General features: G+C 40.9%; 1 protein-coding gene across 1 annotated transcript in view; it reads right to left on the bottom strand.

Annotated features, from left to right (window-relative positions):
* Positions 1-27,811, bottom strand: part of csmd3b (CUB and Sushi multiple domains 3b) — a 300,140-nt gene that overhangs the window by 213,543 nt on the left and 58,786 nt on the right. Inside the window, exon 2 of the mRNA XM_069516453.1 lies at positions 18,472-18,694. Coding sequence (XP_069372554.1) covers positions 18,472-18,694 — 223 coding nt within the window. The remainder of the gene's footprint in view (positions 1-18,471; positions 18,695-27,811) is intronic.

Genomic DNA, 27,811 nt, shown 5'->3' with positions numbered 1-27,811 from the left:
TACATTAGTCACACACACGTAAATTTAGAGGCACAGACGACCAAAAACACACAAAGACACATTGCCCCCCCCCATTGCCAGGTCACCCTCACACCCCACTCATTGACTGGATCCATTCATCACAGGCCGGTGGAGAGAGAGCGAGGAGAGAAAGAGTGAGTGGAAGTCGAAAAGAGATGTTTGGTCTTGAAGTCTCTAAAATGTACGATAAGACGAATGAAACCCTCAATACGACCAAAAGACAGCAAGAGGGAATCCAAGTGTAACTGAATACTCATTCACTGTCGCTACTGTGAGACCCTGACAATTGAAAATGAATAAAACATCTGTCGGGGGGGAAAAAAGGTAAGTATTTAACCACGACACTGAATAAAAGAACAAAAATTTGGATTCAATGACCTCTGAAAAGAACAAAAGACAAAACCGCAGATTGATTTGCAAAAAAGGCAAAAGTAAATCTTGTCAACCCCCATACGCATCCACTTAATGCTTGAATGCCCATGGACACACTCGCAGCGACACCAGACTGAAAGTCAGAATGGGAGAAAACCAATTTCCGTCCAGCAGATAGCATCCAGTGCTGCTAGGGAGGTTTGTTTGTCGGTTTGTGTGCATGCTCGCCAACATGTCCGAGTGTTTATAAAATACTGCGCAGCAGCCAGCATGTGCAGTCCCTCCTTATATCCAGCCATATGTCAGCAGTGTGTAACTGAAGTGCTCATATGCATGTGGCAGACCACACAGTATATAAGTGTGTGTGTGTGTGTCTTTGTCACACTTATTGGCACCCAGCAGTGCAAACATCCATTCCTTCCAATCCGTCTGAGCATTGCTGTGATGTTCAGGGATGATGAGCCCTTTTTGTGGCGCATCATGCACAGAGGACTGAGGCAGAGTAGGAGGGGGGCTCTCATCCCACAGCTTTGGAGGTGAGGGAGACCGCTGCTGCTCTCTGTGTGCACCCCCGAGGAGAGACACTGGGGTTGAATAGTGGATTAACCTCCCTGTCAGCCCCAGAGGTCCCAAGACAAGCATGCAGAGACTCAGAGTGACATTAGCAACAATAAGGAGCCAATCCATAGTTGTGGATTGGAATAAAATGCTTGGTTCTGGCTCTATATGCAGATTTCAGACATTTCCACTGGTCTGTATTTTAATGTGTGTTTAGGATGAAAGGTCTGAATATAGTAACACAATATTTTTTCATCATTCCGTCTATTTATTTGAACCATAGAATATATATAAAGATACATGACACATCTCCACTTCCTCCCACTCACCAGAATCTAAGCTAAAATATCCTTGATACAGGTGTTTGACCATCATGAGTCAGACTCAGTGTCAACCCATAACTAAATGAACACTTGAACAAACATCAATGTGATAAGAACCATGTCCCATCTGTAAACACGGAGGAGGCAGAATTCATGACCGGCCACCAGGTGGCAATTAGGACACTCTCACATCACTTATGGGGAGCAGTCATGTTGTCCACTTGTATATACAGTCTATGATTTGAATTAATTTACCAGATCTATTGTCAAGCTGTGTTTAAGAGTAATTTTCAGATGTAATGTAGGATTTAGAATAATACTCCAAGCGATATAAGTTATATATAACACATGCAAATACATTGTTCAATTGTCACTCCCACGCTGCTCTGTAAATCCAGATTGAAATAATTCAGCTCTAACTAAATAAACACTAACTCAACATTAACTTCGACCACATTCTGCATTCAAACATGATGTTAACCCGTCAGCTCGACAGACACAATGGGACTCTGGCTGGAACACAGGCCAGTACCTGGATTTGAATTTTCCTCATAAGACCTCTAACACAATAGTACGCTTCCACTGTTGAGGGCGGAATGGTTGCTTTCACCATTAAATGATAAATGCTGTGACCCTCTTTCCCCCTTCCATCCCTCCTCTGTCTCTCTCCGTCTTTCTCTCTCTCAGGCAGTTAGATAGATAGGAAGTGCTGCCCCCCTGAGCAAAAAGCTTGTTTAGGCTGCTGGCGACGCCATCACTTACTGTTATACCTGACATGCATAATATAGAAAGGGCCAAACACATGAACACATGGACAGGAAAGGACACACTCATTATTGTGGGACACACGCAAACGTAGCGAGTGCACACACCTGTATTTTGTAGATGGGTCGAGACAGATTGCATGTGTCTCTCATGGCATTTAAAGGGGAGGTGTCAAGGCTGACAGCATCTTAAAGGGGCAGCCGTTAGAGAGATATATGGACGGAGGAGGACGGGAAGGAAAAAGGATGAGATGAGACGATGAGAGGCGGAGGGAGAATGTGGGAGAAGAAATATGATGTATACACACACACAAATAAAAACACTACAACGTATCGGGCAGATATTCTCCAGCAATGCAGAAATGGTATGGAAAACATTTGTTAGTGAAGTAATTAAGAAATGATTAAAGTAGATTTATTCAGTTACATTAGAAATGTAACTGTTAAAATGATGAAATCTGCTGCCAACCATAATGGAAAATTGACAGCAGCAAATAAATGACAAAAAATGTATATGACATTTTAAATCAGGTTTTACAGTGAAACAATAATTACAAATCATCTATACATCTATCTATCCAGGGGGGCTGGAGCCAATCACAGCTGACACTGGGTTAGAGGCGGGGCACACAGGTCGCCACTCCATCACAGGGACAACGTACAGAGACAAACAGCCATTCATGCTGACATTCACAGCCATAGTCAATCATTCAATCGAACCTGCGTGTTCTTAGACTGTGGGAGAATGCTGGGGTCGTCGGAAAAACTCGGAACCTTGTTTAATAAATATTTGTAGATAAATTAAGGAGACCAACAATACACCTTCCTGTACACAATCAACCATAATGAAAAAATACAGAGCAGTTTTACACACACACATATATATATATATATATATATATATAACTCAATTGACTGACGCTTCCTGTACTAAAGGTTTACTCGAATTACTAGGATATATAATAAAAAATACCGTATAATGCTGGAGATAGAACTTCGTACTTGTCCTGGGTCCGACTGACTGAGATACCTCAGAGTTTGGTCGTCTGCACTTGTACCTCAGCTTTTGATATTGAGTCTTGTGTCACTGGCTCCAGGGTAAATGAATAAAGGCAGCATGGAATACACCTGTTCTGCATTCTGACTATGTTTTTGTGTACACCACTTGTTTACCCCTCAAACAATAATGTATTAATATGCAGTGTAATTAATTTAATAGTGCCACAGTGAACAGGAAATCTAGCTTGCAAGGGAACTTCTGTAAAAACGGTTTGTTTCCACTGAAACACATCTCAGCTCCAGATATTACAGATAACATTAAGATGTTTTTTAAGTGTGAGATTGTAGAGGTCAGCTATCATATTGTACTGCAGCAAACAACCTTGTACTCCTTTGTGTGTGTGTGTCTGTAACCTTGCCTGCGGTAATAACTACTACTTTGACTTGTTAGAAGAAACAAACGACTACACAGTGTCACTGAGCCAAACACACAGAGTATTAAACCTACGCACACATTCAGTACACTAATGTTGGCAAACTCTCAGATGTACATGCCTGCATGCTAACATGGCTTGTTGCCTGGAGGCTTTTGGCCCATTTTTCCTGTTTATGCAAAATTGTTTTTTATTGCAAATCCAAATAGAAAAAAATAAAACAAAGATAACAAAACCACAGGCATTTTCTCCACACCATTGTGTTCCTTGTGTGAAGTCTCTGGATAAAACAAAATGAGCCAAATAAAAGGATGCAATTATCATAATGCAAAAAATAAATAAACAAACAGTTTCAGCAAGCTGCAACGTCGTTTAAAAAAAAAAAAAAACACCAAAACGTAATTGGAAAACAAAATTTTGCCTTCAGGCAGTGGTGAGGGTCAGGGGATATGGGTTTATTAGTCTCTCTCATAGATACAGTTCCTTCATATATAATAAATCACCTCTTTCAATCAATTTGCAAAAAATCAAGACATTTCTAGAAGCACTCTTTACAAATGAGCTCGGCAGTTTGCCAAAGGCTTGATTCAATATATAATATGGAAACAAAACACACGGTGTGGAGGATGTGCAGGGAGTCCAGTAGCAGTTCTTTGTTTTGAAACGTCTCTTTGAACAATGGCATATTTGCAGTTTGTCCTCTCATATTAAAAACTGCCTTTTTATAACTGAATACCAGCTGAAATACATCTTGTGCTTTATCCTATTGCAGTGATGTTCCAGGTGCAACACTTCTCACCACAGACGTTAAACATTCAGCCAGAGGCAAGGGGCAGTGAAACGCTGCTTTACAGCCTTGTGTGGGCTGCACATTTAGTTAGGCAGAACGTACTCTATTTGATTTAATGGAGCACACCATCTTTGCCACAAGGTTGGAGGACATTTCCTTTTGTGTGAATACATTCAAATATGCAAATTCTAGAACATCAAGAAAAATTTCTTCTTAGAGTTTTCGGCATAGAGATGTAAGTTCAAAAAGATTTCTGCAGGGAGAAGAAAGAACGCAGACAATTGCTTGCACCATGTAGTTTGTTGTTTTGGAATAAAAGCTATTGTGCGTTCAATGCAACCGTCATGGCAGGGCTCCAATTTGAAGTGTACTTTAGTCTTTGCAGTGCTCTCACGCTCAGTTAATAGGAAGTACTGTGTGTGGACAGTTTTCTTCCTTTGCTCTTTTGTGCGAAGCATGCTTTGATACCAAATATTAGACTCGTGGACAGACGGGCTGTTTGTGAGGTTTGATAGGTCAGATTTACATGTGCTGTTTTTGTTGGGATAATCAGCTGCACCTATTTTACTTAGTTTAGAACACTGAAATCACAATCTACAAACCCACAAAGCCAGATCATGACACCAAAAGCAAGGAGCCGGCTGGAGTCAGTGACTTTAATTTGCTTTTGTGTGAAAATAAATGACATCCTTCGTCCTGCTCTAATATTAAAATAGAAAATAGCTTCTTTGAATAGCTTCATTGAAAGTTTTGTGTGTGTGGGTGTCTTGAAGTTGCCAGTTTGAATGTGTGTGTTTCTCTGAGTGTGTCCAAGAATGTTAGTTTTAGCTCCAGGGCTCGGGCCATATTCTGTCATCTAGTTTTAATGTTTAATAACACAAGACTTGCACTCTCTTCTGCATACTAATGACTCGAACACACACACACACAGGTGCCACACACACACACACACACAAAAAAGAACTATTATGGGGCCTGCTTGAGTTAACATTTAAAAAATCTTGGCAATAACAATGGTCATTATGGAGAAGAATGACATTTTACAAAGACGCACATACACACACGGTATATTATTCCCATGGTCCAGTGAGAAAACATAGGCTATAATGGTCAGATGACAGACAGTGATTAATTGATACTTCAGCTCTGTGTGTGTTCACGCATGTGCATGTGTGTTAAGGTCAGTACATGGTCTTTTAATTGAATTCTTGTATTTCTGTCTTGAAGGATAATGGAGAGAGCAACAGAGCAGAGAGAAACACGTTGTTGCTACTCTCTGTGTTCTGGGCCTTTATGTCCATGCTCTTTTGCTCATTCTGCCTCCAGGCTGGAGATTCATAGAGTTACTAGTTTCCAATATGTAATTTCAAACATGAGCATCCATCAAGTTTGTATGTGAGCAATTTACCAATTTGAACGGTTTTACTGAGTTAATGCAGTTAAAGCAGTGCTGCTACACAAGTACACAAGTGAAATGTATGTCAGGGTTAGGTGTTATCGGGGCAGATATTCAGATTCACAAATCATGTCATGATCAGCTAGACTGTGAGTGAAAATAAACTCAGCACTTGGTGGAGAAAGAAATATAACTCCTCCTGTTGCTAAACAAGGTATGTGTAACTCTACCTTGAGTTGAACAGGTCTACTGAACAAAGACGGTTTTGGCAAAGGTTATGGCAAAGGGAAGTCTTTTGGTGAATAAGCATGAATGAGTCATTGTTACCGTGCCCCTACCCTGTTTGTGTTTGTGTTATACTTACTAGAGACTGTCGTCCCACGTCAGTGTGGAGTACTGACGGCTGCTGCAGACTTCAAACTAAATAACTCTCAATAGTAGAGCTTCCTGTTTGGTTGTCTTCATATAATGAGAGAAGCATGTCTCCTCCAGCCCACACAGTTCACAACTAAAACTCCAGAGGGATTGTGGGTGGCAATGAGACTCCAGCAAGGTGATGTCTAAACAAATGCCACATTTTCTTCCTATAAAAAGTGTGTTTGGCAGAAAACGAAGAGCATTTTGTTTAAACCTGCGAGAGGACCGCAGTTTTTTTATTTTTACAAGATTCAAGGACCATGGGAGTTCAAACACTGATTCTCACATCACATTGAGGGAGGAAGAGAAGCATTTCAGGAACAAAGACATCGTCTCCACAAAGGCTTTTTAGAAAGTCCATTTGAGGCTCAGATAAATCCTTGGTTGGAGGATGCTTACTCACAGGAAACATTAGATCAGCTGATGCCATTTCACAGATAGAGACAGCAGCAAGGAATACACAGAGGAAGTGTTTGTCACAACTCAAAGAAGAAATCTGGCGTTTGCGTCCAAATACTGGAGAGGGAAGTATCCCAAAGCTTCAAGTTGTCTAAATAAGCTCAACCAATGCAGAGGTCAGTTTAATGAGCAGAAAATTGACAATTACTTGTCCTTGTCTGCCTTAATCCTTGTTCTTTATTCTTTGTTTCTACAGACACCCCTTTCCAATTGTCCTCTTTCCCCGTCTCCCCTCCAGTTATCATAATTGGCCCTACGTTCCTCTCACCTTCCTTTTTTCAGTTTTTCCCCCTCGTCTTTCCCTCTGCCTTTGTCTCCCTCTTTTTAATCTGTATGTATTGCCAGCCAGTGTCTCCATTACCTCCTCCAGGGGCAGTGGGCCAGCTCTGTGGCTGATCATAGTGATCCCTCCCTGAGGAACAGTCTGTCTGTCACCTGGGTGACTGCCCTGGAGGAACTGTGTGTTCCTGTGTGTGTGTGTGTGTGTCTGTGTGTGTGTGTCTGTGTGCGTGCGTGTGTGTCAAGGGGCTAATGGGCAGCTTGAAGGGATTACCAGCTTAGCTACTGGGATTACTGGAACTTCTCTCTCTCTTGCTCTATAACACACACACACACACACACACACACACACACTGTCAATATAATCAGACAGTCATCCAAGGTATACTGGCGGACTTGTTCCACCGCCCTGAGTTCTCATTAGCCTGCTATCAAGAACTAGCAAGGTTAAGTAGATTCAGCCAGGAACAAGGCTACGTGGGTGTCACCAGTGTACGCACAACTCAACACGCAGGATCAAAGTGCTTTTATTTGGATTCATTTTCAAATTTGGTAAGAACAAAAGGTTTAACTGTCAGCATAACGTCGACTTATTACTAAAACCTCTGATGCTGTAACTGTTCCCAAAATGCTTCTGTGTTGTTGCTTTGATTGCAAAAGTACAGAAAACTCAGAATACATAATGACCATGCACTCTTACCACACACACACACACAATTACCTTCTTTATTGCCACATTATGACTTGCAATGAAGAGCTAAAGGTTTCACGACAAGTGCCAAATGCAAGCGTGTGCGTCTCGCTTATATTATGTAAAGTCACCTATGAATATTTATGAACTGTAGGTTCTTTGTCCTTCTAAAAGTGTCATACTGCCAACAAATAGCTAATTACAAAGGAGTTAGCGGTCATACAAATTATTAGTATAAGTTATTTATTAACAGGATTTTCTAGGAACATTTTAGATCCTCATTATTAAAGAACACAAAGTAGAAAATAATCATATGTGAAACTTAAATTCAATCAGGTGGAGTCATATAGTACAGTATATGTACAACACCTACATTACAGTTACACAGAATATGTCAGTCACTCCACTGAGATGTAATGATTATAAAAGTGTATTGTCAAAAGACAAAAGACTCAAATCCAAAACATGAGTACTATACTGTCTATGTGCTTAACTGTAAGAAACAAACAGAATTCCTCAGAATATCTTTCAAAGAAAAGTCACAAGTTGAAACGTCAGGGGACAAAGGAAGTTTACCAGATCCAAAGATGATCAAACAGTGTAAATCAAAAGCAGTTTTCTCTCTAGAAACACATCTGAAGGCTTCAGATATTAAATTGGTTCAGCACAGATGGCCTGGTCAAGTAATATATGCATCATAAAACAATTATGCCAGTGGTGCACTTATCATTCAGAGAACAATACTGTTTCAAACTTAAAAAAACAATCCGAGACCCAGCTGAAAAATATCTGAGCTCACGTGAAGCCTTGTCAGTGTGTTCGGCCCAAATGAGGATCTCTTCCCTATTGAGTCCAATTTACAAGACTTTAGTATCAATGGAGGAGACTTTAATTGCACTTTAAACCCAGCAATGGATCTCGCTACAGGCTGTAATATCCTGTGAGGCACAAGCTGGAAAATTATGAAAATATTAGGTGCATATAAATTTGGTAGAAATACAGAATGAAACATGAATGTCGGCACAACAGCGTACTCTCTTCCCTCAAGTACGATACGTATAACCTCGTTGATAGGTATTGCATATTTAAATTCACTTGTCCTAATGGAGAGGTTATTGCATATGGTGTGAAACAGTGTTTCACTCAAAAGACTGGACGGACCACTCGAGGAGAAAATGAGGGGGGAATCAATTAATGCCAGTCACAGGTGTATTGGACATAATCTCTACAGGCTATTGTGGGAACAATACACCACAAAGAACAGAAGCTCCAAAAGACTCAAGAGAGATATATCACCGGGGGATTTGACTCCTGAATATTGTACAGCACAATGTAATGATTATAATTATAATCTGCACCAGGCTGAGCTGAAAAGAACGGAGCTGGTTATCAGCGCTGAATTAATGACATTTATAGGAAGAATTGAGAGAGAAACAGATGGGGTGGTGGTGGGGGGGTTTGGGGGGGGTGAGGAGGGGCGGTGAATTAATATTGAGAAAAGAGAGACGCACAGAGGGGATGAGAGACAGACATTAAGAAACAGAGAGATGAGAGAGTGAAGTACAGCCGTTCGGAGAAAGGACAAAAACTGAGACAGATTGTGTGAAAGAGAAATGATACCAGTGACTGTGTTTCACCGCAGGAGTGATAATGAACTGAGCACTTGAATCCAGATGAACGGAACGTTATTGAGAGAAAGTGAAAATGAGAAATTATGTTGTTTGAAGCAAACGACTAATGACGGATGAGCTAAATCCATCAGGAAATTATAGTCAAATGGATTTATAACACCTTTCTTTCTTTCTCACGTTTGTGTCTGTGATCCATGATGTGAAAGGCACATAAGAATCTGCACATAGGTTGAAACAAACATTATAAAAACATGTTGTGGCCTCGGATGAAATAACTAAATATCTTTAGACGCAAACACCTAACGTCATGTTTCACAGCTCCGCATTCACAATAAACATTACTCATTAATTCATAAATGGTTGAAAACAGCTCCGCGGCTTCAAAAGCATCCCTGACTGAAGCAGTAACACATACACACAACAGAGGCTCCCCCTGTGCATTGTGCAAGGCTTAGCAATTCTGCACAAATGAAGGCAGGTCCGCACAGTATCTTTCCTTCTCCGGGTTTATTTGTAATGGCCATTTGGACCAAATTGGGCACCTGATGGACGCCCGCTGTGCCACAATGTTGTTTGCTGTAATAAAAAGTTGGTGCAGTGAGAAAGTTGGCTTTTCAAAGCAAACACTTGTGTGACAGTGTTGATGTAGTTTGTGTTCACCCTCACGATTTATTTTCGAAGGATATCTAACAAGGGATTTAAATTATTTATTGTGTACACGCTGTATGCGCACAACCACCTTAACCTCGTTATTGCAAACCAGCGTCTACAGCCCCCATAGTGCTTGAGGTCATGTGAAGCTTCTGATCACAATCATTTATTCATGTTTGAGCAACAGCGTGATTAAAGACACTGATTTTACACAGAGTGAAATGTAAAGTAATTCTGACTTAGAAGAAGAAAGAATCTGCAGGTCTGAGCTTCGTGCACGGGAGCATGTCGGGAGGAAAGCTTCGGGAAAAAAAAGGCACAAAAAAGAAAAAAAATAGTTATTTTCCTCTTCCTTCCTGTCTTTTTAACCTGAGCACAGCTATTTGGATCTTCCAACGCACACACATACAGACATACCTCTTACCCCCTACAGGGCAGAACTGATGCAGGAAGAGATGAAATACCACTACCTCAGGGGTAAACACACCTCGGTTCACACTCGCACAAACTGCTCACTCTCTCACACACACACACACACACACACACAGACACGCGCACACATATCTACATATACACCTCTTGCCTTCTTCCCGAAAGAGTGCGCCCAACATCAAAGCCCATATTTACTTATTTTCACACCAATCACACAATGTTGGCCTTTGTGTTTCTGCAGGTTTTCCCTCTGCTGGTGTGTAGTGGCTCATGTGTCTCTGTGTGTGGATGTATACATGTGTGTGTATGTGCAGGAGGCTTTAAATAAACATATAAATTAGCCAGGTGTAAAATTGGAGGGTTGCGGATACAAACTAGGGCAAATCCAGAACAAGCCCCAAGGAATGAACTGGCCAATGTATGGCAACGCTAAAGAAAGTGGAATTTAACAGATCCTGCCTTTCGTGACATTTTTTTTTTGTACATGTTCCATGGCTGCAAGGCAGTTGAAATATATGTCGCCACAGATTTGATTTAACTCTGTGACTGGTTTCCACTGTATATAAACAACCAACCGAAACACTTACTGAACAAAAATAAACACACAAACATACATTAGACCCTGCCTCTATCGTGAAGGTCGGCGGTTCGATCCCAGTCTTCACCATTCTGTATGCCAAAGTGTCCTTGGGCAATAAAATGAACCCTTCTCATAAAGAAAGTGCTGCACATAGAAGCACTTCATGAATGTGTGGGTGAATGGCAGAAAAGAGTGTTAAGTGCTCTGAGTGGTCATTAGGACTAGAAAGGCGCTTTATGAATACAGAACATTTTAGTGTCACAACTAAATACAAAATAAAGACGTCTATTGCCATGTTTGAATCCAAAAGTCGCTTCTGAGGATGTGAATATTTGACTTGTTCTGTGATCAGATGGTCGGAGCACATTGAAACAGGTAAAACTAATACTTGGTATTCAAGCTGCCACGTTTCACAGAACACATTTTAATTCACCTGCAAAACTGTAATTAAATCTGTGAACCACATTTTACCTAAGAACTGTTTGGCAAAAAAATTGAAAATGGATTCCACTTGCAAATTGACAAGCACTAATATGAACACAAGCTGAATGCAAACTGCTATGAACACACACAGTCTTAATAGACCAGATATATTTGCAGCTCTGTATCAGTGAGCAGCATTTTCAAATCACCGTCTGTAAATGCTGCTCATGCTTCTCTAAACAGACGCTCAAGCTTTTTTAACCTACAAAAAGAAAACCACAAACACCACCTCTCCTCTGGGCATTACAATACCTACATTCTATGAATAATTTGCATTACGTACATTGTTTTGTTCCACATTTTACCCAACAATCCTATTTTAAGAATTGCAAGAAAATTGTTTTATGTTATATTGGTTACCTGAGCATCTTTCCTTTCTTCCGGGGCTTCCTCTGTTTGCTCATCCATTTTTACCCCTTTCATCCTTTTCCTCTTGTAACCTCTCCACTTCTATCCTCATCTGCTTTTTTTCCATTATCCCCCTCTGTCTCCTCTTTTTAGGTTTGGCAAACTCATCTGAAGTCATAGCGACAGAGGCTACAATCACAAAACAACTTAGTGTGATTATGTTAACCAATGTCTTAAAAGGTCAGGGCACTCATAACCGAATTTGGCAACAGCAAAAAAAAAAAAACATGTCTTTCTGTATTCCAGAGCATTTCCTTGGTTTAAAAAAATAAGATCTCATGCAGAAAAGAAAAAATGGTTACTAGTGGCACTGACTGATTCATTTAAGGAACCTGACAGTGTGACATGGACCATGACAGCATGTCACGCCAAATGTGTGGGAGTGAGTCCTGAGAGGCTAAACTTACCAGACTATTAAATAGCCCCGATTCACCAGTGTTAGCATGATATGATGTGTTTATTTTGGCAAGTTAGGTTCTCAAGGTTGTCCAAAAATAAGCAGTAATGAGGATAATGACACAATACACAATGACAGGGATAATTCAGCCAGTTGCACAAAGTATCCACAGAGCGATGGCATCGCTGTCCCACACTCAATCAACACTGTCCCACGGGGCTGTTCAAACTAATCACTGCTATCATTAAAGAAGAAATAGTGACAGTCTAATGGGGGGTTTATAAGACTCTCACTGCAGAGTAAAGCAACAGGGGGGGGAGGCACCGGTCCATCTGCCCTCTTACCTTCCCTACAGTTCTGCCTCCCTCCCCTGTAACCTCTGTCACTCACTGAGTGACCTGCCTAAAGATGGATGTCCCTGCCCCAGCTCCTCCACCTGCCCCCGGGACGCGCAGATAACGCTCACATCACAGAGCCGCGTCGATGACACCTGACAAAATGAGGTGCCTGCTCCACCAATCTTCTCTGCACTTGGGCCGGCTGTGGATAACGAGATAGAGTCGGTCGTCCACTAACCAGAAGGCAAGTCTCTCAAACTGTGCAACTTTACCATGCGGCGCTGACCAATGGGTAAACGTTTTCAGTCAGCCATCACCAAGTCATGGACATCTGACTGGCCTCGATGTTGTGGTCCAGACAAAGATGCTTTTTAAATCCCCACGACATAAATAATGTACAAGTTGAAGCTCACCCTTGGGCTGTTAGATGACACACTAGACAAATGAATAGTCAGAGGAAATAACAAACCGCAAGCAACAATGGGTTCATGATTTACATCATTAAATTAAGATAAGGATTATAAACGGGATGAAATAAGTATTGATGTTTTAAAGGGTGAAAGTTTAATATGAATTGTTACATCAGCCTCTGAGAAACAAACCACTTTCAAGTCTTTGTGCTTTTCATCCCAGTGGTATATACAGCAAATATAATTCATTGGATGTAACCACATTTCAGACAATAAGAGTCTGAGATTGTCTGCATCAAATCCAGTACGAGTGTTGACATGCATCCACACAAATCTAGTTTACTTTGGTAAATGTTATCAGGGCAGATTCTTTCCTGCACAAAACAAATCCAGCCACTCGATGGAGCAGACAGATTGACAGATTGCATTGATCAAATATTCATACGGTGACCTCACACAACTTCACGCTGCATCGCGAGTCTGACTTTGCAGTTTCAATCTGTAAAACCCAAGTTTTTATCTGAAGTGTGCAGCTGTAAAAAAACAAAGGCTGAATTGGAAACTAAAGACAGCAAACATTTCTCCAATATAATAGTGTTTGATTATATTTAAAAATTTGAAAATGTCAAAAAAGAGTGTAGACATACAGAATAATGATCACTGTAGAATTATGACACCTATTAGAGCCTCTGTGTGTCCGTAGTAGGATAGTGGTGATCCAGTATCAATAAGCAGCACACTTAAATTACCTTCAGGTCACTTTTCTTCTTATCAACACTTCTCACAATGATCCCTATTCGTGCCCTGGATGTATGAAAACACAGCTTCAGGATTTTGTTTCCAGAAGCGGTTTTCTGCAGAAATATGAGTTAGCGTAAACACTTCCTCCTCGAAGCAGCCTCCCTGCGGTTATACATTTTTAAACACTACCATATTTTCAGGTTCTGGGTGGGAATGTGGGTGTTATTCACAAAGTAGCGAAAAAGTAACGTCTCAGTAAGTGGTGCATTCGATATCTTTGAATTGCTCTCAATTATTCTTCTGAGACACTTCCTTGTTTCCTGTGGATTGATTTATCATTCTCTGGAAACCCCGTTATGACTTCCTGCCTGTCTGTATGACTTTCTTTCAGAATTCTGTGACCCACTTTTTGTTTCAATTACCGAGATGTTTGCCATTTTATTTCATTTCCCCGGATGACGAAGGCACAGCTTCTGTTAAAGTTTGCAAGAAACATAGGAATCAAATCCCAAATCTGGTCATTTCCTATTTTGATCCTGACAGACTGAGGAAATCTTGCACTGTGTCTTACATCACTTAATATCTGCATTTCATCCATCTGTCCATCCATGACCAAAAACTCTCCAGCGCTCTCTCTGCGCTCACACGTTATTAATTCTCTGACAGCCGTTAAATTCTCTGAAGTCTACTTGTTGTCCCGCTCACGTCTTCGAGACCGACGAGTTATGTGCCGCTACCTTAGCAGGCTGTCGCGTTTACGGTGACAAAACATCAGAGGGTGACAGAACTCCAGTCATTTCAAATGGCAGCTTGTGACACCGGAGGACACAGGCTACAGCTTCGCACAGCGACAGGGAGAAAACACCTGAGGCAACGTAGGAATGCTAATTTCCAACATACCAGTCAAACAGCCACTCTGCCTCGCAGAAATGATTAAAATTTAGTTTTTATAAAATGAATACAGTAAAATGCATGTTAAGCCAAACACACCACTCGTTCATGCCGTATTTATTTAAGGTTATTTGAGCGTTTACTGAGGCTGTTGAAATGAATTTCCTCGACGTTGCTAAGTGAAGCTTTGCAGAGCACTTGTTTAACAATCACAAATGACGAAACTGAACTGTCATTTCAAATAAATGAAAAACCAATATAGGTTCAAACCACAAGCTGCAGAGCCAACAACATAATGTGACAAGTGACCAATGAAGACGATTAATATATTTCATTTCAGAATGTCACACTGTCCGTTTCCAGCACACCTCAAATATAATTCAAAATGATGATATACAAACAACCGTCTTTTTTTCTTTAAAACTCCCTAGGAACAATTTTCCTGTTCCCTTCTTCATCCCTCTTTAGTGTCTCTGTCTACACATTTAGTATCACAGGTTATTGGTTTATTGGAATATTCTGGTCCTGGTGTCCACAAAACTAAAGAGGGTTTAATGTCATACTTTCATAGGACAAATATAAAAAAAAGTTAAAAACACATATGAACTGATGACAGACAAAGAGAGTTATAACTTAGGAAATTTACTGAACATGTTCATGTGCAGTCATTTAGATTTTACAAACTTGGACAGATTTTTTTAGATTTTAGATTTTTCAGATTTTATTTTTTAAATGAGTTAAAATTCCCAGTGCTGTTGGCCATGTTTTTTTCTTTACATATTTATTTCATTCTATAAGAGCAGATTCTTTTCTATATATTTTGCTGTTCATTCTGTATTTCAAGTCCTGATTTCTGGGGCCTGGAGCCTGGAACCTTTTATTTCACTCTTTATTTTAATTTTACTACATTTGATCATGTCCTGTCTGTGCTGTCAGTAAGATGATGGATGGATGACGGCAGACCAAATCTACATTATCAACTGGTACAAAACACCTGAACCTGGGAAGAATCATTATCCACTCTCCAGTCTTAAAGGTTAACACTGGGATTGATAGTTGAGAATAGACATAATTATTGTCTCAGATAATCGTCTACTGCAAACATATTGTTCAAGGACACAGGGCAGTCTTAATGTAAATACTGTATCCTTCAGGTGCTGTAACATGTTAAAAAATAACAACAATTATAGATTTTCAATAAGGACAGGCAGCATCCGCTTGATCATACATCGTGAACCAGTGAGATCTGCTCTCTACCCCTGAGGCTTGAAATGACAAAGGTGTTAATGTGACAACAGCTTCAATAAATCTTGTGTGTGTGTGTGTGTGTGTGTGTGTGTGTGTGTGAGAGAGAGAGAGAGTGAGAGCGAGATCCATTGAAATCACCCCCCCCCCCAATAATTACATTTTCCTGTTAATGGATCTGACCTTTTAATCACCATTTGGCCTTGTGTCTGTGCACGTGTTTGTGAGAAAGTTAGAGGAGGGAAGAGAAAGAGAGAATGAGACAGCAGAGGTAATTTGGCTTAACTAGCGAGGCAATTGTGAGTACGCCGACCATAAATCTTTGTCACGCACAGACATGTGCGGGCACGTGAACTCAGCCGCTCGAAAGCATGTGCACGCTCACACGGCACATCATTTCCTGTTATCTCAGATGAGCAGGAAATCCTAATCAACCAGTAATAGCACAGAGGGCATCTTTCTTTTCCGTTCCTCATATCTGTTTGTTCTCTCTCTCTTTCACCCCTCCGGGCATCACAACAGAAATCACAGAAAAAAGTGGCAAAATCTCACGGCCACCCTCTGCTCTGCTCTGTTCTTCTGCTCCCTTGTTTAATTAACTCTGTATGGCAGTTTGAACACTAAAAGCCACCGGATTTTCTGAGAAAGGTTGATTATTGCAGCTGGATGATAAGAAATTATGCCCATTGAACCAAAGGAACATGGTTCATTCCCCGCGGGCAAAGAATTGCTTTTCAGCAACCGACCAAAGTATCAAGAGGAGTCATTTCATCTCTCCATGACCCAAATCCTTTATTTCCTCAATTGAACCTAACCAGCTTTGCTTGCGTAGCCTCGTGTCAGTGGCAGTCGCCTCACACATGAATAAGAAATCCTTGTCTGACCTTCCTCGGAGCCCCACTGACACTTGGAGCTCCTGCCTCTTATTGACGATTCAAGACAAAAGATTCTCCTGAGGTGGCAGTGAACAGTCAGACTGTAATTAGGTGAAAAAGAACCGATTTGTATTTCCCCTTTCTGTTGTCTCCTGCTAGTTGTGTTAAGTGGCGTTTTCCACATAATTCATTCAATCTGTGGTGGTAATGGGGCTGCACATGCACAAACATCGCTCTCATGCGTAACAGTGACAGACTAAAGAGTGGAAGTCAAGAAAGAGAGCTGTGTTGCCTGTTACTTGTGTTTACACAGTAACAACTTTATGGATGTTAACACAACTATAAAATGCAGCAAAACACCAAGTTATAATATTATAATAAGAGGTTTGAAAAAGAATTTGGTTCATTTCAAAAGTGTCGCAGAATGAATTACAATTTGACGGGCCGCTCCAGTCTAGACATTGATAAGTGTTCCTGAACTACGGAAAAACTGGCCATGATAAATAATACACATCGGGATCATTGAACTTTATCAAAGCCACTGGTTAATTAGAAATCAGTGACCACAGCAAGTATAAACAATCACAAAACCAGATGCTTTTTCCTCTGAAGGAAAATCAAGTATTTCAGTGACTGTAAAGCAAAGATCGTACTATGTGTTAGCCTTGGCGTGTGCCCTGCAGATTAACTTTCTTTGCATCTTTGGGCATGTAGCTTGTGCATTTGTCTTTTAAAGACACAGGCCTTTTTTCACCAAAGTTGCCCAGACTGATGTGTTATAGAACGTGCAGCTGCCGTGCTGCAAGAGGACGACATTCACGACTCCAAGAAATGATGTCGCTTCCACATAAAGACATGAGAAAGACAGAGAAGCCTCGTTCAAGGATGGAGTGCAGCAGCTAATCTGTAAACAGTTGTGCCAATTCATTTTGTGACTGGATGCAGTTTTGCCCTCTTGGTGGAGTATTCCGATTTTACTGACAGGAAAAATCAAGTTATTTTTGGTCAGCAGAATTTAATGTTATCAAAGTCGAATTATTTTGTGGGAATAAACTAAAACCAGTTAGATCTTGAGTATCGGGGAAGTAATGAGAACTTTTTGTGCAACAACATCTGCAAAAGCGTTAGTACCATCTCCATCAGTGTTTCTTCAATGCGAAAATAAAAATGCTTCAATACCATAATAATATAATTGCAAGCATAGAGAATGTGAACAGAGTAATTGGCAGATGCTATTGATTGCCAGATAAAATCATAAGGAGAGTTTAATAGCTTTTCCTGAAATTATTTCTTTTTCCTGTGGATTGTGTTTCTTAAGAGAGGAAGTCAATAAAATAGTTCAATAACTAAAAACAAACCCCAGTGGCACTGATTAAGCCTCAGTAATTTGTGTTTTACAGCCAGACAGCACCCTGTTGCTATGCAAGGTTTTGTCTTGTGATGGAATGTTATTGCTTGTGAGAATCACACTTATAACATCTTTAGAGCATTAATATTGGTATTAAAGTAAAGTCTCTAAACATGGAGGATTTATTCATTTTTGCACTAACAAGCACACCTGGTTTCTGATGTTTGTCTGACTTCATGATCCCTGGTGTTTGATCGTGACGACATATAATGTAGCTTATTACAGCTCATCAGCATTTGGCAAAGACACAGAGGAGCATCTCAGCTTAAAAGAAGTTAAACCTGGCTGCAAATGAATAGAGACCTAATAATACACAAAGGGCTGTGTGCCACATCAGGTGTTTGTGCCGTGCTATGTTTTCATGGAGATAAGAGGATGTTGATCACAAATCATTTAGTGAAAATATGATTTAAGTCTCAATTTGGATGATTTTGTTGATGTTTGTAAAAATAAATAGAGTCATGATCATGGGTCCTACCTGGTCCTGAAGTTAGCAGGGTGGGGGTGTCCATCATACAAGGACAGGAAATCATACTCTTCCTCGATGGCGAACGACAAGAAGATGAGCTGGATTCTACTTCCTTCCTCCCCGACGATGACCCAGGTGCAGTTTGCCCCGTTGGGATAGCCATAGGGAAAACCTGGCGATTCTATACTGCCATTTCTGCCTTTCAGCGTACCGCCACATGTGTAGATAAAACCTGGAGGGGAGAAAAGAAGGAACATTTGATTTATTATATCGTAGTTTCGTGTATTCTACGACAAAGAAAGAAATGTGCGTTTCAAAAAACACAAGAAACAACAGCACAAGATAGTGAAACAACAGTTCTTATACAAAATCAGACACACACCACGTTTGGACTCAACATCACTTAGTACTTTTTATTTTTTTCAACTTTTTTTAATAAATGTAATTAATAGTGTGAACCTGGAGCCCAGTCCAATATGAGTGTTCCATATGCATCACTTTCTTCCAGAGGTGTCAGTGGCGAAGAGTCTTTTACTTAAGTATATTATTGCTTTACATCACTGTACGAATAAGCCACATGTCAGCACAAGAGACACTAAGTAGGTCAGCTTTGGTCATGATTCTGTGTCTCAGTCTGCTCATTCATCCTTTCATTCATTCACTCCAGGTGTTTGTGCACTTTCTAACTGTTTTTATAGCCATTCCCACCACTAATAAACACCTGCTCATATCCTGGTTTATATATAGGCTACACCTCTGTTTCCATTTGCTCTCCAGCAGACTGTCTCCAGCGCTCTGTCCTCTACCTGCTCGTTTTGATCCTGATAGTGTTTTGGGCCCTTGCCGGAGTTTGTTTGGATTTCGCCTCAGTCTGACCCTTTGTACTTTTGTTTGCCTGCTTGGCTTCTGTATCCTTGTTTTTATCTAAGTAAAGACTTTACTCTCACATCTGCCTCCTGAGCCACACTCCTGGGTCCCTTTTCCGAGAGCCCTGACAGCTTTGGTCGGAAATCTCCTCCTTCTCTGATGTTGATGTACATGATATACGTCTAATGTACCTGGGGCGTTAACAGTTGAATTACGTATTTGTCAGGGAGCCTCACAGCTTCACATTTCTGGAGTTTATAGTGGCGCTATGGGAACGTAATCTCCCCCATGTCGAGGGCACAGGTGCGCTTCACCCTGGGAGCTGGTATTCACATTCAGGATGAGGCTCATCTTGAACCCATGTCCTCTGACTGGATACTCGGTTACCGCTGTGCTGCCATACCGCCTGACTTAACAGGTTAGATCAATACAAGACCAGCAGCCTCCTGGATTCAACTTCTTCACCTCAACAAGATCAAAAGCTCAATAGTTATGTTCTCTCCAAATCACTTAGCAACATGTGAGAATACACAACAACACATATGTCGCCCAACTTCAACACAGCCATTAAAAATGACTCACAAATGCATAACTGAGGGACATAAACAGAATTCGTTCCCTCTTTCATGGATAAACATCTATTCTAATTGTGTCTGTTCGGATGAGAAAATGACAGAGATGACACAAATGCAAATTCTTGCAGGTACTATGTGCCATCAAAAGACAGTTAATGGATTCTGTTGGGGGTAGAGAAAATACTAATTGATCTTAATGAGCGACTATAGGCTTTTAATTATATCTCTCTGTATATGGTGGCAGAAAGGTAGGAGGAGGAGGTGAAGAGAGGAGGAGATGCAAAACTAACAACCGAATAAACAGGTATTATGTTGACTTATCTCTCTGCACAAGACAGCGGCATCATAACTTCCATAACTCCTGATTCCTAGTGAATGTGACATTGCTTGATATCTAAATCCAGACAAATATGTTTTTGCCTTAAAACAGCATTTTAATAGTAAACAGATTTCCAACAAGACAAGGATTGTAGCTCCGTATCAGAACAAGCTCCCATCGTTCCTGTGCACAGAGATGTAAACGTGACACAGTTTGTCCACTTCAAGAAAATTCTGAATGAGAAACAGCAACGGCAAAAAGTACTAGCAGGGAATTATTTTCTTGAACAAGATGGAACTGTTAGCGATAGCAAGTTTCTAAAAAAGTTTTGCATTCACTGCAGGTAGTTTAGTCGCGACTGATAAGAACCAATCAGGAAGCAAATGCAGATGAGTGTGTTATCATTTCCAAACACCTCCATGCCTGCCCGTGCGGACTAGATGCAGCCCCAGAGTGTTCAGACTAAGTTTGTAAACTTGTCTGATTCAGGCACTCGAAAAATTCAGTTTAAAATCATAATGCACTTTTTAAAGTTTGCTTAAAGTCATCTTAAGCCATATCTAGTTTAGATTGACCTGTATATAAATTGGCAACTAAACATAAAGTGTTGTTGCTGCATAACACACACTCGAGTCTACAATGGTGATCACAATAAGTGCTCTATATTTAGAGGACTCCATATCAACGGTAATCAGAAACAGCAATTAGAATTGTGTAGTTTCTTTCTGCAATGATGGGTTGAAACAATGAAGCATTTTTAATGAGGATAAGGGTTTTTTGAGTTTGATTTCATCCTTTGCACATCCATTCACAGGCTGCTTGTACTGATTCATTAGAAGGGAAGCTATATTCTGCTGCTGTACTTATTCTAAATCTCTACGGGTTACATAACCTGCTAAATTGTAAAATGTAAATGTAATTGATCTCTTTGGTCTTTACGGTTTTCATCAGGATCACTATCTTCCCCCCTTTGATCTTAATGGGGCTTTTATTTCAAACACACCACAGGTGTGAGACGAAGGAGGTGTCCAGGAGCGAAGTCGGCCCACAGCGTTTGTTGTGATGCTCATATCGATCCCCCCCGGAGGAGAAACTCATCCTTACTTCTTCCACTCTGCGGGAGAGTCAGTGTGCAGTGTCAGCTTATACAGCACAAACCCCTCTCGTGAGCTGGTGGGGATTTAGCATCATCCTGCTCAAGGACACTACAGCAGAGAAGAAACTTGCTGTGATATTGGACTTGATCCAATGTCTTCTTACTGGGGGGGTGGTTTTGTAATAGTGTGTACATCTATGCCACATCTACACTTGTTTATTTGCATTTTATTGTATTTCCAGTGTATGCACTGTACGTGGTACGGGCTGGCTGTGGCTCGGAAAATATAGCGGGTCGTCCACTAAGGATGACGTTGGTGGTTCAATCCTGCGGTAATCCAGCCTGAATGACCAAGTGTCTTTGGGCAAGACACTGAACATCCAAATTGCCCCTAAGGGCTGGGCTGGTGTGTGATGGAAAAATGTATAGTAGCGCTGTGTGAGTGAATGAAAGTGTGTGAATGGGTGAATGTGACAGTACAGCACTTTGGGTGGTTGATGAGAAAAAATTAAATGTGAGATGAACAGGATCCATTTACCACATCTAATCCAGCTCCTCAGGTTTACATTAAATTAAAAAAGAAAGGATTTAAAAATAACTGTACAACAGTGTTTCATGCTACAGCAGTTTGTCTTTGGTGTTTGATAATAGAAATTGCTCTTACTGTATATCAAAAGTCTTTAGACTCCTCAGCCTTAATTGATCTCCTCAAAGTGCAAAGCTCATATCACGGTGATCATCCCCCTGCCTTCCATGTTTATGAGCCTCCTTATTTGCCATAGCAGCCGGAGCCACAGGGAGAGCAGGGTGATCCCACTGGATGCTTTTCCAACCAATTATCCAAGACAGAACCCCAACCAAAAACAGTTTGTGTCTCCACGTGTGTGTGTATGTGTGTGTGTGTGTGTGTGTTTGTTTGTGTGTCTTTGCACAACCTTCATTTACCCCGACAATTCCAAGACCATCACAGTGACGGATATAATGACCAATGGCAGTTTGAGCTGCAATTAAGGGCTGGTATCTCTGTCCCTTCACAACCAATCAGAGCTGAGATGTTGAGGAACCAGGAGGGATAGGCAGAGCCATACGAGACACACAGCAAAGACCACACACATAAATGCACACAGATGCACAACCAAAAAACAAATATATAGTATATGATAGAACTGCCATACACATTCACAACATTATACTCTATTTGTCTTAAAGGAAACAAAGGCCTAGGAATGCTGCTGGCAGTCCCACCTGCATTTTTCCTATAAGACACTGCAGGACAAAGATTGTGCACAGCACAGCACGAAAAGAACCTTTTGAACTGACATCTTGGCTCCGTGCAGAAGGGGAAGATTCCATGTGGTTCCCGACAGGAATTTCATTTTATTATCAAAGTTGAGGGGGATTTATGCCCCAGAAAGCAGGGGTTCACTTGAGGACACGAAATATTCACACATTCAAAGAAAAAGTCAGACACATTAGAGCCTCTATCCAACATGTTACATCTTTAATGAACTCTGTGATGGAGTAACGCCTGCATGTCCAACATGGTACTTTTCAAATAAAGTCAATCATATTTCAAATATTGGTTTGTGGATTAAGTCTACAATGGCAGAGGAAACTTGATATAATATTATTCATGATGAAGTCATTGAGGCGTTGAGACAGTTGTTTGATTCCTCAAGTGATCTGACGATTGAACTGACTGAACCAACAATTTAAGGGTGTTCTTTATGAAGATGTTAAAGAGCAGCTATAAAATCACTTTTCCGCTACTATCGTCATATGTCGATGATGTCCTATAGTTTGTCTCTGTTTCGAAAGAGCAGATAATGAATAATTTATACATACGTGAATATCAATGGAAAGTAATTTAAAGTTCTTGGATCTTTTTTTTTTTTAATTAACAAAAAGTCTGTGGGAAAACCATGAATCAGAAGGAATTTGTATCCCGCACATGTAATGTTTTTACTGCCAAATACACAGACTTACTTCTGCATATGTGACTGCAGTCAAGATTTTGTAAGCCAGCCTGTAGACATGAAGCAGTGCCTCGAGCAGAAGGGACAGGACTCAGGCTTAAGCTCACACTAGAGCCTTATTACTGGAGCACAAATGAACTGTTCTGCCAGACAAAAAAAAGACAGAAACACCCACAGAGGTCTTATTTTGTCACATTACAGTTTCCAGACTGCAAATAAAGCATAATATAAAGTGCAATGGAAGTTTATTTAGTGTGATGATGCAATATGTGAGGCGTTTTACTGCACCCCCAGTCAGACTAGTTTGAAGTTTCAGCTGCTGAACAGAATCTGTGGGTTTAAAACTCCATATGATATTTTTCTGTGGTAATCGCAGCTACTGTAGAGATATGGCAAAAAATAAAATCCCTCCTATTGCTGGTTTTTCTTACTGCAACACCGGTCGTGCTTTCTGCAGCCTTGAATGCCTCAGTGGATATTTTTATATAAAGTTGGCGAAGCTAAGTGAAGATTGAGGGACTGGGTATGAGCTGTGCCATACACCCAGTTAAGACTGTGCTACAGCTTCTACTGCTGCAAGTGACAATTGTCAATGTAATTATTAGGTTATAAAATATACACATTTATAATTTTATCCTCTGCAATTGACAATCTATGAGGAACTAGGTTTGTCTCATATTGTATTGCGGTATGTCCACATTCTCTCTAATGGCCCAAGAACTCCATGGAAACCTCTAGTGGTTACAGCATGTTGTATTGAACCTTGACATATTTTTGTGAAGTCAGAACAATAAACAACATGTTAGCAGTATCAAATATTTATGAAACAAAACCTAGATTTGCAATGGCTCAGCAAATAATCCATCCATCCATCCATCTGTAGCACTTGTCCTCTGAGGGCTGTGTAGGGAGCTGGAGCCAATCCCAGCTGACATGAGGCGAGAGGCAGGGTAGACCCCGGACAGGTGACTAGCGTATCATAGGGCCAAACAACCATTCACACTCAAAGCTACGATCAATTTAAAGTCTCCAATTGGCTTACCCCAATCTGTAAGTCATTACATTGTGAGAAAAAGTACAATTTTAACAATTTGTCAATGGTCTTTTACATTTTTTGCTGTTCAAAGTCAACTTAAGAAGACATGACACGACTTGAGAATCCATCACATCTTTTTCTGACCTTAACACACCACACAGTGTCGTCCTTTAAATGAAGTAACTTCATTAAATTGCATCACTGGGATACAGGGAGGGAGTGAAGACAGTGTGACACAGGGACAGAGATGGAGAGCAGAGTAAACACAGAGAAAAGGACAGATTTCCCCTCGTTCATCATTGAGAGAATGAAAGGATGATTTAAAACTCATCACTCAGAAGGACAGAGGCAAGAGAGTGGAGGAGGAAGAAGAGAGAGAGATAGAAAGAGATAGAGAGCAATAAGAGAGAAATAGAAGGAAGAAGAGAGAGAAACGGCGAGAAGGAGACGGGGGGTAAAAGAGAGACTAATTATGCTGACTACCAGACCAAAACTGACAGGCCTTCTCCGCTCACGCACATGCACGCGCACACACAGGGTCACAGGAAGACAGGCATATTTGAACACACAAACACAAGAACACATTATGTTAGAAAGTCACAAACACCCACACATTCAGAGGACGTGCACACAAATCCATGTATTCATTTACACACACACACACAAACACACACACTCACTCACAAGCACAGGGTCACAGAAAGACAGGCATCTTTTAACATACATGTGTTAAGACCCAAACACTCACATGTGAAAGACATAAATGCCCGCCCACACACACACAGACACAAACAAACACTCAGATCACCTTTCCCTCATGCTACTGTTTGCTTAGCTCACTGTTCTTAACCTTGTAAAACATCTCTTACACCATAAACACACACAAAGACCAGCACACACAAATAAAAAGCCTCCTCAACCACTCTGACCTTACAAGTTAACCCTTAATCCACCAACTCTGCTGAATCCTCTGTTCACCAGGCCCCACACAAACATACACATACTCTATTCTGAAGGATTTTACATAAAATAGCATGTATGCCTAAGTATTGTGTTAATGTATTGAACTGCAACAACACACTAACTCTACTCTCATTACTAAGGATGGGCCAAACTGCTCTGACCCACAGAAGAGCAAGTGGGGGTGGCTCTAATTTGCACAAACCAAAACATGTGCTTATGAAAGAGTGCTGGTTGTTAGCATCAGCAGTGAGAGGATTTAGCACTTTATTCCAGCACAACATTTGCGTACATGTAGTGGAGTGTGTTTGAGGACATTTGGATATACTGTGTATTGCCAGTAAAATGGGTCACCACTTAAATGCAAAAATGCTGCAGACTCACAGCTGCCACCCTCCACAAAGTATATATCCTTTTTACGAGCCACCAAACAAGTCTGCAGCTCATGTGTGGTGAATATAAAAAAATAAACTTTGGGTGAGGATTAATTTAAAGTGAGGCACCCCCACCACAGACTTAAACAGAGATGCTAATTGGCAAACGGTTTGTGGCTGGACAGGGTTGCTCCCAGGTGTGAGTTTGTGCTCTGATACTAATGAGCAGCGGGGTTTAGCCAGGAAAGAGCATGCGTGCTCAGCAAAAATGTGCCTGGATAAAAGAAGCTTAAAGACAAAGAAGAAAATCGTCTTCTTGAATTGACTGGATTTAATGAACCCGGGTCTGCAATATAGGCTTGATCTCTTTCCTCAAAGCAATATCTCATCTCGAATATCTTAGATAATACTCAGCAGGAAAAAGGCACAACCTTAACAGGTGGCTTACGCTGGCAACACTTTCAAGGTAGCCCAGTTTTTACTGTATAACCTGTTATAAACGTTGTCAAGAAAGAGGTACTTGAAGTAATCCAGCTTCCTCCCACAGTCCACAGACAACTAGATTAGGTCAATTAGAGACTCTAAATTGCGGGTAGGTGAGGGTTAGTCTCTATGTGTCAGTCATGGGATGGACTGGCTATCAGTATGTACCCCCTCTTCTTGCTCAATGCCAGTTTAAGAGTAGCTCCAGCCCCCCTAAGACCCTTAAAGTATAAGTGGCAAAGTAAATGGATAGATGGATTAAACTTGTTCTTTGGTCTAAGACAAGACGGTGAATATCCTTTGACCTAGGTTGGTGCCGCAGAGGAGTTGCAGCAAACTGCTGTAGCACTGAAACGAAGGCAAGTCTGGCAAAAGAAAGAAGGAAGCCAAGTAAATCGAAGCAGGTAGTCACATGTTAGCTTGTAGTACAGAAATATATATGCTGCTTTTAAAAATCTGAAATTGTAATTTCTTTCCTCAAATACAGTAATCTTCTCTGCAGCATTTGACAAATCTTCAAAACACATTTTGTTCTCAAGGTATACCTGCAACAACACACCTGTATGCTATATATTCTTAGCCAGAGGGCAAACACATGCTCCAGACTCCAATGGTCCCCAAACCTTTAAAAACAGCGAGTAAGACATCATTGCACAGCCATTGAGCTTATTTAAACCCAACCAAATTCATTATAGCCTATACACAAATACAAATCTGCCAGTGCTGTAGAGTGAGAAAAATTGCCTCCACACACCCTGATATAAGCTTGATGATTTTGAGGTGGCAGAATCAATTATAAGCTTGTCATTTTCTGAAGGGATCCCTGTGATGAATGTACCCGTTTTCACATGGTGGTGACTGCTAAATGAGGAAACAGTGAAATTACCCTATTCTTCATTTAAATGGGACCCATGGTTCCCCCTCAAGGTTGCTGGGTGTCCCCAGTTCCTACTTGGGGGGCTAGCAAAGGCACATATCAGTGTGGGTGTGCACACATTCTGTAATCTAAACTATTACTCTTGTCCTCAGCAGTGCAGTGATATTACACAAGTCCATCTCTGGGAAAAAAAAGAAGCAATTTAAATTCTCTTCCATCTCTCTGCTTCGCTCCCTGTGTCTCCCACATTCTGTTTGTCCGTCTCTCTTTCATCTCACTGCCTCTCTCCCTTCCTCCCTCCGTCTCCGGGGACCTCGGTGATACTAGATTCACTTAAAGGGCTATTCCGTCTAATCTCACAGCCTCTCATTTATGATTAAGGAGTGGCTTTCCCGGCGGAGTGAACTGACCAATCAAATCGTTCCAGACAGACAAACCACGTGATTATTATTCTGATCACAGCAGCTCAAGCTCCCTGGCCAAAATGAGATGTGTGTGTATTTCCACGTGTGTGTGTGTGTGTGTGTGTGTGTTAATATAAATGAGCTGTTCATGTCTCTGGAAATATTGCAGCCCATCTCTTAATTTTACTTGAGGGAGTTTTGGAAATGAGAAGAAAAAAAAGGAAGAAGAAATGCAGAGGGAGAGGGGTGAAACAGAGTAACAGAAAGGAAGACAAACCCAAAAGCAAAAAAAAAGGGACAACTGAACGCAGAGTTGAGTGGCGAGGGCAGACAGGGAGAGAAGGAAAGAGAGATAGCAAAGGTAAAAATGCAATAGAGATAG

This window comes from Paralichthys olivaceus, chromosome 20 (assembly GCF_024713975.1).
Source record: "Paralichthys olivaceus isolate ysfri-2021 chromosome 20, ASM2471397v2, whole genome shotgun sequence".
Lineage (NCBI taxonomy): Eukaryota > Metazoa > Chordata > Actinopteri > Pleuronectiformes > Paralichthyidae > Paralichthys > Paralichthys olivaceus.
The sequence above is the reverse complement of the archived record's forward strand: the minus strand, read 5'-3'. Positions and strand labels throughout refer to the sequence as shown.